General features: G+C 44.2%; 2 protein-coding genes across 10 annotated transcripts in view; one reads left to right on the top strand and one right to left on the bottom strand.

The window, feature by feature from the left end:
• C8H7orf50 (chromosome 8 C7orf50 homolog) overlaps window positions 1-15,982 on the bottom strand; it is a 128,539-nt gene that overhangs the window by 34,977 nt on the left and 77,580 nt on the right. For 3 of the 7 annotated variants that reach the window (XM_054210456.1, XM_054210457.1, XM_054210455.1), the window contains one exon: window positions 11,608-12,900. The exons of the other annotated variants lie outside the window; for them this stretch is intronic. In XM_054210456.1, the coding sequence (XP_054066431.1) occupies window positions 11,608-11,676 (69 nt within the window). In that variant the 5' untranslated portion in view covers window positions 11,677-12,900. The remainder of the gene's footprint in view (window positions 1-11,607; window positions 12,901-15,982) is intronic. 7 annotated transcript variants of the gene reach the window in all.
• Window positions 1-15,982, top strand: part of GPR146 (G protein-coupled receptor 146) — a 48,842-nt gene that overhangs the window by 1,095 nt on the left and 31,765 nt on the right. Inside the window, exon 2 of one of the 3 annotated variants that reach the window (XR_008467896.1) lies at window positions 1,297-11,610. The exons of 1 other annotated variant lie outside the window; for it this stretch is intronic. The gene's annotated coding sequence lies outside the window, so the exon portion shown is untranslated. Of the gene's footprint in view, window positions 1-1,296; window positions 11,611-15,982 lie in introns of those variants that run through there. One more of the 3 variants, XR_008467897.1, reaches the window with a different exon arrangement.

Raw genomic sequence — 15,982 nt, forward strand, 5'->3', positions numbered from 1 at the left:
TTGGCCAACTTCAGACGATTTATTGAGCCTTCAGCGAGACACGAAGGGTGAAATCAAAGCCTGCCTTTGCATGGCAAGCAAAACCGATGATAGCTACGGCACTTTTTCAGGAGCGGCAGGAATTCACTGGGAAAGGCAATACATAGGTGCCCATGGAGAAGAGCAGCCATGCTTGTCCCCTGGGTGCTGGCCATGATGAGATGTTGGCCACCATGAGATGTTGGCAGCAGCAACACGCTCGCTGCCAGAGAGCTGGGGAGGGACTGGAAGCCTTCGCTTCCACTCAGGACCCCCCAGGGAGATGTTTCGACGCCTCATTATCCCATCCCTGTAGGGTACAAAGACAGCCTGCATGGCTCTGATGGGAGAGAGAAGGGGCTTCCCAGCGTCTCCTCCGTCTCAGGACCACCGCACAGAACGCAAGGATCTAGTACAGCAAGTGCTTACGTAGTTCTGCAGGTGCAAATGTTGCTCTTTCTTTGGAAAATGCAGCCTTTTAAAGGCGATTTGATTATTTTCTCATCACATGGAAATGACCCATGCACTTAAAGAGTGACCTGGAGAACAACCCCATGACCAAAAGTAAGGGACTGTTATTTTTAGTTTTAAGCATTTTTAAAGCATGAAAGCATGTTCTGATCAAGCTATGAAAATAATTGAGGCTATACTGAAATAATAATAAGTTTTTGCGCCGATTTTATCAGTCCGGTTTTGAACTCTTCATAGAGAACAGTCGCAAAATTATAACTGAAGATGTAACTAAAGAACAGTAATTTACAATTAAAAAAAAAGCAAAGTTGTGATTCATAAGAGAAGACGGCCCCATGTGAGTTTTTGGGCATATCCACAGACCCAAGATTCACCTCCCTTTCCACAGTTGTCAAGATCTGTTCCGTGTTTTGGCTCCCCCCTGCCCGGATCCCTTGCAGCAATGACAGCACCTTCACAGCTCGGGAATCACAGCGCTCACTCCCACACCCATCACCCAGCCTGTTTTCCACCGCTCTCCGAGCTAAATTTATCCTCATGCAGAGGAACTCACTGAAGTCTTTGCTTAAAATTTCAAGCAAGGCAGGCTTAGGTGAGACCTAGGCAGTGCAAATCACTTGTACCGACGTTCTCAAGCTCAGACGATATTCCTCCCCATTACTCTCTCGGCAGAAAATACAAATATTATCTTTAAAGCCGAGTGCAGGGTATTTTTTGTTCCTAGTGATGCATTTTGTCAGAAGCTAAGTGGTATGAGTTTCCACAGCATTTGCTGCTAATGGAACGCGTTCTTTTTCAAACACACAGCATAGAACAAGAAGTACCGTGTGTTTTCTTATGCAGAAGAGGCTTTGACCACGCAGAGATATCCCAGCAGCCGTGCCACAAGGCAAGACCTGTCCAAGTTTTCCAGCCGTGCCAATGTCATTAAAGCAGATTCCCTGCACAGGGACCCAGTCCTTCGGGCTCTTCCCTGAGAGTATGGAGGTCTGGAAGGATCCTGCGTTGCCTTGCTGAGTCGGACACGACAAAATAGAATCACTGGGAACCTATTTCTCTCATTTCTACTCGTCGTGATAGTCCCACATCCCCAGGAGTACCTCATCCTCAACAACAAGTCACGTCTTCACCACAGCCAAGAGCTCCTAATAGTTCATGCCAATTGTCCGTACAGCAATATATGCTGGAAAAAGAGCTCTTTCATAACAGTACATAAAGTTTTGTAACAGTCGGCAAAGGTGGAAGGACAAACATTTTGTTTTAACCTCACCTACCTGAATCGTTATGAAGAGAAAGATCTGTGTTTCTACAAAGCAAGTTGAATGGCTATTCCAAAAATGCTAAAATTCAACAATAAAAGGGCAAATATCAGGGTCTGCTGAACACCTGGGTAGCCCATCTGGGGCGAAACATAATACTTGTGTCTGCACTGGTGGAAAGAGTGTTGCTATCCCTTCCAAACAAACATGATCTGACACTTCTTGAATACTGTAAAGCTCCGAGGTATCTCCTTTCTCATTTACACCAGCGGTTCATGCTTGCACTAATTAATTCATCAGCTCTGTATATTTAGTTTGCTCAGTCTCAAACTGACAGCTTTCTCTGTAATGTACCTATTCTGGCTCAAAAATGGAACATAATTAAGCATACCATTGGAGAAGGTACATTTTCCCCCATCTATGGGAAAGATGAGTGACGGAGAAGACTAATTATTAAATGAAAAAAAAAAAAGGTTATCAATCCCCAGGCAGGCATAAGGAATCCTTATGTTTTACTTAAGAAGGAATTTTTTGTTTTTAACAAAACCCCTAAAAAACCCTCATACCTCTTTAGCAACAAGTCGTCATTAGCTTCAGCCCCAGAGTTCAACAGGGTGTGCAGCCAGAGGGAACTACTGTCCTGGTACGTATCCTCTGCTTTCAACCTCTCTGTGTTCTTCCATTCAATTAAAAGAAAAAAATGATACCTCAGCAAATTCCTATTCATTAATTTCTTATTTAGGAAAACTAGTCTCACTGTACTTTGCTCTGCTACGATCTTTTTTAAAAAACACTTAAGTATTCCAGAATGTATTTCAGACGTGCATCTATTTAAATATTCAACGGCACGTGCACACATATGTAGGAACACGCAGTTTTCAACTTGTGGCGTACGAGACCCAAAAGGAGACATTCGAGAAAACGATTTGCTTTACAATAGGAGAAATGGTTTGGGAGGCAGAGAATCGGACCCTCCGTTTGGTTGTGAAGAGCGAGAGCCATCTTAACACAGAGTAAGGAACGGATGTCACGGACATCACAGATTTTTGCATCTGACTTTGCGTCCTGGGATAACCAGAGGAGGGTGACTGAGGCGATGACAATTCCTGTGAGATCATTATTCTTGTAAATACGTATCTATCGTTGCCGCGAATAGACCTTTGAACACCTGTATGCGGCACCTGAACCTGTTTAAAGAAACAAGTTCAGTTCCCACCAAACATCCTGTTTTCAGAAGTTTAGTCTGAAGGAGAAAGGTAAAGAACTCAGGGTTGTGAGGGTTGGCCTAAACGACACAATCTGGCGTTCCCGCAGGTCCGCCTGCGGCTCTCCCGACCACCACGGCCCAGTGCAGGTCATTCCATCTCATTAAACGGGACCGGTAGGCAGAAATACTTGGAATACATTACTTGGCAGTTTGAAATGGTCTCCTGAAAGTTCCTGAAGAAAATTCCATCCGTTATTTTCAGCACTTTGAAAGTCTCCGAAATTAATGCGCAATCCATTCCCAAATCCTATTTACTCAGCAACGCTTCACACGCTTTCTGTTCCGGGGAGCTCCCTGATGCCTCTCCGTCTCTGACACCAACTCTTCGGCTCTCCAGATTCATCCCACAGCCCTGGAGCGCTGCAGTGACATCTGGTTTTTATAGCGTCAGGTGTGCCCTCATTATGCTTTTGTGAGGCAGAGCAGAAAATTGAAAAACAATTATGATTTAAGACCCTAAATTAAAACCTGTCGACTCTTTAGTAAAAATACTCCATAAAACCCGTTGGTGTTTCAACAGACCACACTGAAAAACATCACTGTAAAAGCAGCACAAAACAAGGTGGTGGTGGTGGTTGCTTATTTTGGAATTAAGGCACGCAGCAAGTTATCCGAAAATAAAATCGTATTGATCTACATTTCAATAATAAGTAGCTTACGCATATTTGTAAACTAAATACTATAGTTTATGTGGATTGAACTTACAGCTCCTGTTAGTTTCAACGGCAGGCTTTACGTGCAGAAGTTACATTTTACACCTTTGATAAACCAAATATAAACACAACCGAAAATGGCAGTTGCCCCCATAATTATAAAGTTAAGTATAAAATAGAGCGGACAATTACCGATGGAATAACATGGGAAATACAAGAAAGCATGGACCAACCCACGAAGGGGGGCATTCAGTTTACCCCATACCTTTTCTGGTATTGTGTATTTTTGCCAAGATCAAGAGAAAGGAAAGTTTTAAGGCAGGAAGAGCAGAAACCTCTGCGCTGCAGCCAGGGCAGCACCGCAGATGGGCAGCAGAAATGCAGAGTGCCCAGGTAAATGTCGGAATTGGTGGCGAAAGAAAAGCCAACTTTTCCGTAGCGCACATGGGATAATGGCTAGAGCGGGAACAGACTGCAAAGCTTCCAAGGTGAAGGAGTTTACGCTTGGCAGAAGAAAAGGAGCACAAAGGGAGACAGAGATTAGCAGCAAACGGAAGGTCCATCTCAAGGGAAATTCTCATCATCAAGAATTTTTTTTTTTAAAATTTAACTAGTCTGGGAAAAAGCCAAGATGTCAGAATTTTTTTTTGAACGGCATCAGAAAAGCTTGATATTTCTTTTTACTTGCAAACAGTACAGCATACTTTAAAAGAGAAAAATCAAACTAAAATCAAAGCTAAAACACAGATTCTACCTTAACATGAGCCATTCCGGTATTACGAACGTGACATGATAAAGCAGACGTCATACTTCTCCATTGAAGATTAAATTAAAAGCCAAGATGCCTCCTACAACACTTTAAATAAAATTGCAATCTCCAAAAGAAAAAAAAAATCAAATTTGACAAAGATTTGCTCATTTTTTTCCTTTTTAAAGCTTTCTTTAGAAATGAGTACTTTCCCTTGGAACACTGGGAGCTAAAACCATGCTGGAAGGTGGAAGGGCAGCAATGGAGCGCTGACCTCCTGCCGGTGACGCAGGCAGCGTGGCCACTGAAACGGGACGTCAGGGCCACCGGGGAAGCGCGGGAGAAGCCAGGAAGGTCACCACTGAGTTTTCTTTCAAGATAGCAAAGACAAAAACACTGTACTTCCCGCACAGGATTCCTCCAGGTTCTGTGAATGAACTCTTAATTTATTTAAAGCTTACAGAAAATCTCCCATTGACCCTTAAAAACATCTATTAATTGACTCAAAAAATTCCAAAGCTGTTTTGAAGCACCAGCTTCTCTCCCCCTGTACATGACCAACCCCACGTCCAGTAACAGTAAGAGGTGCAAATTCACGATAAATTCCAACTTTCAAGTTATAAACAGGAGCATGATTCATACTTTTCCTGGCTTTGAAAGTGTTTACAACATACTTTTTTTTTTTTTTTTTGGTACCTCTACACCCAGATGTTGCTGTGATTAGACTGGGGATACAACTGGAAATGAAAGATAATGATTTGCTTCATCAAGCACTCTTGACAGCTTTCATGACAGGAAGCATGCTTCGTGTTGGCAGTTTTAAGGCAAACTTTGCTACTTGCCCAGAGTAACAGAAATTTAACCCAATTGTGGAACTTCTCTGCTTAAAAATTCCTAATTTTCAGGCGTGTGTTCAGCACAACAATATGTCACAGAACTGCATCGCCTCCTTTCCGACAGCGCATATTCATTTTTACATACATAAAATAAAAAACGGCCATAACTCCTAAAGCCTCCGACTGGATAAACATTCCCAAACTCTTGGTTTGTGTATATTTTTGCACACCAGCACATTGTTTCTGCCCCACTCAGCGCGGTGAGCAGGGCCCGGTGCGGGGCACAGAGCTGCTGCCCATCGCTCCCCGCGTCCCACCCAGGGCTCCCCGTCCTCGCGGGGAAATACGGCAACATGGCCCAAGGCCCCATCCTGCCCGGCAAAACATACACCATGGAGGGTGGAAACAGAATCACAGAAAAGTTCGTGTTGGAAGGGACCCTGAGGATTACCTCGTGCCCTGCCCTGCCCTGGGCAGGGACACCTCCCACCAGCCCAGGTTGCTCCAAGCCCCGTCCAACCTGGCCTTGAACCCCTCCAGGGATGGGGCAGCCACAGCTTCTCTGGGCAACCTGGGCCAGGGGCTCACCACCCTCACAGTCAAGAGTTTCTTCCTAATATCTAACCTAAATCTCCCCTCTTTCAGTGTAAAACCCTTCCCCCTCGTCCCATGGCTCCCCTCCCTGCTCCAGAGTCCCTCCCCAGCTTTCCTGGAGCCCCTTTAGGGACTGGCAGGGGCTGGAAGGTCTCCCTGGAGCCTTCTCTTCTCCAGGCTGAACCCCCCCAGCTCTCTCAGCTTGTCCCCACAGCAGAGGGGCCATACCTTATGAACAATAGGAAGAGAAAATCTGAAATAAACACATCAAACCACGTGGACAATATTCTAGCGTTTTCCACAGACAGAAAATCTAATGATTAGCTGTATGATTCAATTCGAGCTGCAGTCAGACCTAAATTTCAGGTGTTTTTAAGCATGAGCAGAGCCTTCTCTTACTGCCCTGCTAGACTAGGCTTGGCCCAGGGTGAGATATGGTGGGTAGCAGATCTTACAGATTCATTCATCTAATGACTAATCTGAGATGCAATTTCATAATTACTTTGAAGACTCCCACTGCTCTAAAGGCAGCCAAGGGACGTATTCTGATGCCCAGCCCAAGTGATATATACTGGAAAGTTCAAACGGCATGCAAAACGGAGAGCAAAATATAAACTCTGCATACATGAGGCCCTCACTGGCAAAATATATAGAATGTTCTCAAGTTGACAGTTTTATAACTCTAAATGGTTTCGCAAATGAAATCCAAACAAAAGAGCAGAGATGTACTCTAAATCACCCAGCAACTGCTGCTTAGAAAAACCAGCAGCCACTGACTCCAGCAAACAACAAGCATTGCTTTAAGCAAGCCTAACGAATGGGAAAAAGGTCAGGATTTTTTGTTGTTCTCCTTTCGGCTTTATTTTTCTGTATTCTTGAATCTATATGCATAATGATTGAGTCCACCTGACAAATCCTGTATACCCAACTATCAATCGCATCAACTTTTTATACGTCGAGAGCAGTCAGATAGGGAGTGATAAAAGGAGTTCAGGCAGAGGGCACATGTTAAGCAGCTGTGAGGCCGTTTAAGCTGTCTGTGCGCCTAAAAGCTTAATGTCATTACACGGAGCTCCGATTTCTTCCTCTCCCGCCTTATGCTAGAATATCCACATTATATATAATAGAAATTATTAACTGACTGGAAGAAATATAGTCACACAGTGACTGCTGCAGTACAAACAATACGCTTATGAATTAGATGTTGTATATTTTGCTTACAGTGAAAGATGACACAAGCAAATGCTTCTGTTTAGGCTCTAAAGAAAGCTTTACTTACAAATAAAAGAATCTCAGGTAATAGTTTCAGGAACAATTTAAAGCCGCATAAGTTAGTACCGCTGCCAAAAGACACATTCTCCATTTTCTCCCACCTCTTCCTGGGGTTGGCACAAGTGCCTGTACAGTCTTGTAAACTCACCTGGGTTAAAATCACCTCGCTATCCCCCCCGAAAGGTTGCTGTAAAACCAAATCAGCTCCTTAATTCCATTCACTGTGAATATTCTGCCAGCAAAAAGCGGAGGTGATAGAAAGGTGGAAGCACGTGGCTCTGCAGCTTGTGAGATCCCGTTTTTTGCAGCCTCTGGGTGAAGATACCATTCCTTAAATTAAATACAAGTGTTAAATACGCAATGGAATAAATATAAGTGTAAAATAAGTAATGTTGCTATGTGTATCCTACCTTCTAAGCACAGGGATGATGAGCTCCAGCTCGCCAACTCTCAAATTATCACAGATCTTTTGGTATTTGCTGCTTTTTAGGAGTGCCGTGCATCGCACGCGTTTGGGCTTTCAATTATTTCCCTCTAATTTCAAAATGACAGTAGAGGCCTCATAAAGGCAGAAAACATGATTTTTGCTTCCGAGGGCTGCTCCCACCACGGGTTTCAGTAAAAGGGAACAAGAAACTGAAGGGAGTCAGGAGAACTCATGTTCATGTGCAGGAGGGAGCAGGAGGAGAACCGAAAGTACAAGAGCCGGAGTCTCTGGTGGGCGCATGGGAGGACGCTGCGGGGCAGGAGGCGACCCTGCGAACAGATGGGGTAACACCAGGAGCAAACCAGGGCTGACGGATGTGTTAAACCACGTGAAATACCCCGAAGGGAGAGTGCAGTGGAAGAAAGGGAAACAAAGGCCAAAGTGAGAAAAGCGGAGGACACAAAACCCTTGAGCACATCAGTGATGTGACTGGAAAAGCTGTTCTTCTTCTACGTTTAGAGAGATGGTCAAGACCTCCCCAAAGCACAGGACAGAGCAGGCAAAGAGAAACACCTCCAGAGGGAGAGCAGGCGGCGCTCCCTGCTCGTTCCTCAGGCATGGGTGCTTACGCCGAGCACAGAACCTGAGAACATCACCCAGAAGGCAGCGACTATTCCTCAAAGTTAAGCAAACCAGAAAGCAAACAACAACGAGGCGGTATTTTTAAAAGTAAGATTGCCAATTTGTGATTTACCCCAAGACTGGCGATATTTTACACTGCGTATTTTCATTATCCAAAATGCGTCAGGCAAGCGTCACTCAGTCAGGAGTCCAAGAGAACCATTCTCCTTCTACGCAAGAGGGTGACATTTGCAATAGGACAACACGGACCCAATACCTTCAGAAGAACAACCTTTTGAAAAAGCTGTTTTTCTTGCAGATACAAGCAAGTAAATTAAAAAAAATAACTTCAATAGATAACCAATTTACAGATTTTTATAGCATACGGAATTCACATTTTCACAATACCGAAAGTATTAGTATAAAGGAGTCCCTCTCTGTTCTTCATCCTTGTAGGAGCTATTTGTTCAGTTATTTTCCCCCTTTAGAGGCTGCTCCCTGGCTGCTAGCGCTGTTACTCCTGGAGCGGCCATGTGTAACAGTTCAGCACACACACTGCCTTCCTCCCCATCCACAACTCCGCAGCACAGCCAGGGAACAGGCAGACGGAGGAGGAGACTCCAATCGGAGCTGTCGGCTTTTCCAGCCTTCTCAAGTTATACCTGCGGGGAGAAGATGCTGGGTAGCTTCCCATGTTTTCGAATGAGCGAGAAAATCCCCTTCGCTTCCTATCAGTGGTCAACAAACACAGCAGAAGCAATTTTTTTGCTTTTGTTGCAAAAATTCATGGCTTTGCTTGCTCATTCTGGGATGGATAATGGTACAAGTCAATTATTAAACTGCTCCAACAGTTTAACAGATGACGACTGAGTTCAAAATAATATTTCACTTTTATTATTTATCTAAGACCAGGCTGGACGGGGATTTGGGCAACCTGGTCTAGTGGGAGGTGTCCCTGCCCAGGGCAGGAGGGTGGAACGAGATGATCTTTAAGGTCCCTTCCAACATGATTCTATGATAATTAAATAAACAAACGCTACCATCTAATAATAACCCATACCCATAACTTTATTAAGATATCTAATCTAATGAAGAAAATAGATTCTCTTCACATCTAATACAAACGCAGATGCATGACCAGATGTGGCCCAGGCGGGTAGAGACAGGGGAGAAGGTGCGTTGCCACCCTCTGTCCTACCCTTTGTGTTCCCTCTTGGAGTCGCACCACATCTGAAGACATCCTTAACTTCAGCAATGACTCAAAGCAAGCAGCAGCACCCTGTTAAAAGTTAAACGCCAACAACCTTTGTCAAAGGGCTGATGATTATGTCACCAGAGCAGAGAAGAACCGCCGAGGTCCGTAACCCGGGGGGGGATACACCCTGCGACGTGCTGTACAGCCGGAACGGAGCAACCCTAAAGGAGCAATTGAGAATTTGAAAACTTATGGCAAAACCTTTAATTTGGTCTACTTAAAACTCTTAGTCATGGGAAGCGTGCAAAAATGCCCTTTACGTGCCTGTGTGTCTGAGCACACTCCTGTTATCAGCTACTTCGCGGAAATTCTTACACTAACGGTGCGAAAAGGGAGTCCCCAGCTTCCACTGCGAGAGCAGGAGGAGGAACGGCACCTCGTAGTCATGATTTAAATACCAGCCACTGAGACAGACAGTAATTAGACATCTAAATCCAACACCTCTCTCAAAAAAATGGAGAATTTCCACTTGGGACTGTTTTTACTTAGTGTCAGGACAGAAGACTGCTCCGCCTTCTGAACCCACCCGTGTAGAAACGCGTTTATCTCAAAATCAACTTGACGTTCCACTACCAACTTATCTTTTTGCCAAAAATATAGAGCTAATATAAAAGTAACCCAGCAAAAGAGTGTGTCTACAGCAGAAGCAATAACTCAAATCCGACACGCTGGTGCGCCTTTCTCGTCAGTAAAAGGGGAAAAGAAAATCAGTAAGAACTTCCATGGTTCAGTTGTTTTATGCAGAACTAAAAAAAAAAAATACTGAAAAATCAATAAGCAACCTAGCTTCGTAGTTTTTTCAATTTTGCTGTAAAATTGCTCCATTTTGCAACGCTGCTTTCTCATTTGAATGTCACATATAGGTATACTGATTTCACTCAATACCGACGGACTAAGAAAACGCTGTAATTTTAACTATTCTTTATATTTCCAGTTCCCTCAGAAGAAAAAAATAAAAAAATCCACATTACCAGCATTAGAGCTCTACAATTTGACTGGTCTTTCCCTAGTGAAACTACTAGAATTTAAACACACAGCTGCGCTATTTTAACGTGACTGCACACAACAGGAAGAATTATCCCAGTTGCGAAAACATTTGTCTGACTAATTCTCATCAGAAGGGTCTTTTATTTTGACCAAAATACTTGGGGTCATTGGTACAGAAGTAACGACACCAAAAAGCCTTCCAGTACAAAATGTCTAATTCTTCAAACATCAGGTTAATTTGTTTTCTAAATCTAAACCAATATTTGATGAGCTGAACAAATACTTGAAATGCATGTGGCTAGTTATCTATTTAGAAAGAGAACAAATTTATTTAATAGGACTTTTTCCCCCTTCGGTCACCCCAGAACAAAATTCACAAGATTTTCAGATTTATTTTTTTTTTTACCTGCTCTCCAATCGAACCCTTCTTAACAGGTTATCGGGGCAGTGGTGGGAAATGGGAAACGCTTTAGGAACAAGAGTGCTTTAATGAGAAAGAATAAATACGCTGCAAGGACTGATAGGGCAAACCACTCTCCACCTGCTCCCTAATGAGCAGAGCTGGGCTAGCTCCTCGTTCTTGCAACTAATAACATGTCGCTCAGGTGCGCCAGAAGCTTTATGAAGTGCAGGTGTACACTCCTGCTGGCCGAATTTTGCAGCAGGTAACACCTGCCCCTACAGCAGCGGAATAGGTCACCGTGCCATTTAGGTGACAGGAGTAAACGTTTGACGGTAGAAACATTCGTATTAAAATCTACGCAGAATTTATGACAGGCTGAAAAAGGCAAAGCCTAAGGAAGCGAAAAGCGTAACCATCTCAAGGCTTATCTTCAGTTTAAAACTGGAAGTATGATCAAAAGACTGGGAAAGAGTGGTTATTGGCAAATGAATAATCAACCCGGAACGCCTCCTAAACTGTTCAGCCTATAAATTTACTAGAAATAAAAGCAGAAAAATAACTTTCTAATACAGTTCCTCCTGCAAGCGATCGTCAAGTTTTTTTAAGCATTTTTTATCTATTCAAAGAGTAGATCTGCTGCCAAACTGTTTGTTTATCTTTCCTTTTAAATAAAAAAAACTGCTTTAAATCCCACATGGAGAGGTGTCGGAAACACAACCCATATAAGAGAGCACCCGGACTTCAAAAGGCGTCTGAAATCCTTCACCCGTAATAAAAGCCTTAAAACTTTCATTACCTTCTTTTTAGAATAAGGTTTGTATTTGGAATCCAATCCAATTAGGCTTAATGTTCCCAGTACCGTCATGATTTGAAATACGAATAATTTTCATAATTCCGTCCAAAAACTTTTAAATGGTCGGTGTTCCTTCCAAAGTGACGCAGCTGCAACAGGACACCAACTGCACTTCAAAAGTCCCACGGAGGGAGACGCCGTTTGCGAATTCTGCTTCAGCATATGTTCAGTACATAAAGTTATTTAAGTGCTGTACAATAAATAATGCAGCAACACAGGCTTTCAACACATTTGGAAGTAAAGTCATAAAAACAGTCTTGTTTTGGCCAAAGTGCAAAAATTTACACGCAACAAATGTTGCAAATAGGAAGCCGCAAAATCCACTACAAAGATCGAAAGTTTTGTCACATTTTTGTGGCTCTTTCTCCAGACTGATAGTCAGAATTAAAAAAAAAACTAGACCAGAAAATACCTAACTTGCCTGGTTAGCAGGGTCTTTCGGAGCCGCGTCTCCATCCCACACGCGTGTCTCCGTGACAGCCGGCACCACCAGGAATAAGCCCCAGCAGCACTTCGGTACCTTCGTTAGCACCGAACCCAGAGCGCGAAGGGCTGCACAATAATTAGAGGAAAGTGGATTTATGGTATCGGTACAGGCAATGCGTTTAAAAAGCTGTAGTGGCTCCACAGTAATTAATAACTTCTTGGGATAATTGTTCACAGAGTAGTTGGCTTGTGGTGACTCTCAGGCAGCAATCTTGCAGAAATGAGTAATTAGAAATGACTACAGTAAAACTAAACGGCTTTGCCAGAAGCATTGGACAAAGCATCATCCTTCAGGAAGAAATGATGGGTGAGGGTGCACGCTGCGCTCCCGCCGGTTCTTCTGGAAACTCTTAGCTGGGGACACCTTGGGCAAAGCTGCAAAGTGTGTTGAGCGCTGGTGGGGACACTCTGCTCCACACACACGCGCCCGGACGGTTCTGTGGTTGCGTGGTTGTTCAATGCCCATGTCCAGCAGGGCAGGTACCACTGAGGGTGGGAGGTTCTCCACGGAGGAACACAGCTCCTGGTACACGAGGTAGCACAGGGCTTCTTGGTGTCTTCTCTCACAAAGAGCAGTACTGTCCTGTTTTGGCAGCACCGAGTATCGCCACACTGGTTGGTTTGATGTGGGCATTTTGTACAACGCCGGGATGATTTGGGGAGCTGTTGGCGTGAGATGTCAGTAGGATGGATGGATGGCTTAGGCTTCCCAGCTTTGTCTCCTCAAGGCCGGTGCTCCTTTCTTCTCAGCTTTTGAGTGAAGGGAATTGAGGAGGGGGAAGAAGTGAAAATACATCTAGGGTAAACGTCTCATAATAATTCAGTTTTGAATGCTCATACAGCTCACACGGCTGACACAACATCACTCACAGTTGTGAGTAATTAAAAACTGTAACTCAACAGATAAAAAGTGTTTGTAGGCAAAACCACAATCAGCTCCTCCCTTCCAGTTTGTAAAACTGTCTAGTAAGGTCTGAACTTCTATATTTGCTCATATTCTATCTGAAGGCATCTCCGTTCAAATGGCTTCCTCCTTGCTCCCTGATTAAAGATAACATATGGGACGAGAAAGAAACGAGTCTCTGCAGAGCTGTAGAATCACCGCACGGTCAGCACTGAATCACTACAGAACCCTTTGGCAGGATCGTTATTGAAATGCTACGTCTAAGGCAGACACCAAACTAACCCAGCCTCACCGTGCTGCACCCAACAACTGCCACAGACGGAACAATCATGGAATCCCAGAATGGTTTGGGTTGGAAGGGACCTCAAAGCCCACCCAGTGCCACCCCCTGCCCTGGGCAGGGACACCTCCCACCAGCCCAGGTTGCTCCAAGCCCCGTCCAACCTGGCCTTGAACCCCTCCAGGGATGGGGCAGCCACAGCTTCTCTGGGCAACCTGGGCCAGGGGCTCACTGCACTCACAGCAAAGAATTTCTTCCTGATACCCAATCTAAATCTCCCCTCTTTCAGTGTAAAACCCTTCCCCCTCGTCCCATGGCTCCCCTCCCTGTTCCAGAGTCCCTCCCCAGCTTTCCTGGAGCCCCTTTAGGGACTGGAAGGGCTTGGAAGGTCTCCGTGGAGCCTTCTCCAGGCTGAACCCCCCCAGCTCTCTCAGCCTGTCCTCACAGCAGAGGGGCTCCAGCCCTCCCAGCATCTCCAGGGCCTCCCCTGGCCCTGCTGCAAAAGAATTCACACGCTCCGCAAGGAGCACTCGTACCCCGGGCGCCAGCTTGTCAAATGCTGTTCCAGTCTGGAAGTTCAGAAAGGAGAGGAAACATGAGCATTTTTCTACTTTAAGAAAAAAAGGGAAAACAAAAATCTTTGAATACAACTCTTTCTCAGCACTGTTTTCATTATCCCAAGTCGCCATAAGCCCATATATTCCTGGTTACTGAAATACTGGGGGGTTAATGCAGGGGGGGAAATGCACTGAGAAAGTCAGAGTTTCTCTCTTTATCTCTCTTATTCTTACAATGTGGATGACGTAATGCAAGCACTTGAATTTTTTTCGGTTTGATTTACAGTATAAAAACCCAAAAATGACAAAAATACATTTCTATTTTAGTCTTTTTGGTTTTGCTATATTTTTTCATTACTTTATCTGGCCTTACATCTTAGGGATTCCCTTGCTCTGTCTGAAAGAAGAAAACTAGAGCGCTGTTACGCACACACGCAAAAAGAACGTTTAATATTCAGTCCTTTCAGCTGCAAAATCGAACGCGCCCAATGGAACACAGAAAGGCACCAGCATCAGGCATACATTTCAGACACACTACACAAGTGATCAAAGAAAAAAGGGAAAAAATCTGAAGTAAAGCTACTTGCCTAACGGACTGTGCATAAACCGTTGAGTCTTTTGAGTGGGATAAATATGTGTCAGACTGTGCTGCTGATGTGACCTTTTAATGGTGTGAGAACGATAAACAAAACTTCTTAAGGATAGACAACAAACTATGAAGTCTGCTGTAACGTCTGAAGGCCCAAACAAACAAATACACATCTTCCTTTTCCTGCCAAGACTGGTCATCACACCAGTGCTGGTGACGGATGCTACAGGCTTGGGAATGCTGTCACTTCTTCTGGACAATGAAACCAAACCACAGAAACCAGCGGGGGAAGCAGCCAAGTTTCACCACCCTCTTTGGGCATCACGGCCCTATAAATACCCCCCCAGCATCTAAACAAGGCTACGACCGTCATTCCCCTTGCAGGAAAATGATCAGTTGTACTACGCTAATAATATACTCCAAAACCCCGCGGAATCAGAATCCATTTTCATGTAATAACAGCAGAATGTGATTCCACACTTCAGTAATGACATTCTGCTGTAAATGCGCAGCAAAGGCGCGCGCAGCAAAGGCCGGGTAACGCAGAGCCAGAGAATTATGCCCAATCCAGTGACCAGGGAGGGCAGGGGAGGAGGAGGTGGGAGGACACGCGGGGAGCTGCCGTGGCCTACGCTGATAAAGGAGCTGGCTGGAACCGCTCCCCGCAGGAGCTCATTACGTACTGGGAGCACGATGCCAGAGCACAAGTGCTTAAAAATGAAAGCCGGCAACAGATATTCCTGTTATTTCGCTTGACTCGGGGAAAAAAAAAAAAAAGATCATTCACACTGACAGCTTTGTCTCCATTCGTATCACGAAGAGGACAATATACAATATGTTATCACAAGAAAAGCAATCGCAAGAAAAGCCTCTTGATTTCATTTAATTTAAAAAGAGACAGAACTGGGCCAATTTGATATACCATCGTGACTCTGCTTTGTTTATCAACAAATGCCACGTACTACTGCCTATAATTCAATTTTAGGAGTATATTATCTAGCAGTTTTACAATCCAGATCATTTTAACTACTGGAAGTGATATAAACTTGGACAAGGATAACATTCAACATTATCAAACGGGAGGCATCAGAGTTATGATTTCAAGGCACAAGTGGTAACTGGATCGGAAGGCAAAGTTCAAGAAAACAGTAATACTCTTGTGTATTAACAGAAGGCCTGTTCTGCTCCGTAGTGCACTACCCAAGGCCATTTCCTTCCTTAATATTAAAATTCTAATCAGCCTTCATTTCATCTACAGAAATTTATGACCTAGTCCAAGTTCTGCGTGTAGCTTTAGAAACAAACAGGCTTGGAATATGAGACCCGGCATGTTATAAATTCTTAATTCAACTATAAAAATCTGTAGATGCCCAAGCGGAGAATGTTTAAAACATGCCGAGTTCCTCCACACTGTGCAACACGGGGAGTTATCGCTACAAACGCTGCAAACGTCTCGGTCCCTAAATGCAGCTGTATTAATTACAGATTTGATGTTAAGAGCC

The sequence above is a fragment of the Rissa tridactyla genome, chromosome 8 (genome assembly GCF_028500815.1).
Source record: "Rissa tridactyla isolate bRisTri1 chromosome 8, bRisTri1.patW.cur.20221130, whole genome shotgun sequence".
Taxonomy (NCBI): domain Eukaryota; kingdom Metazoa; phylum Chordata; class Aves; order Charadriiformes; family Laridae; genus Rissa; species Rissa tridactyla.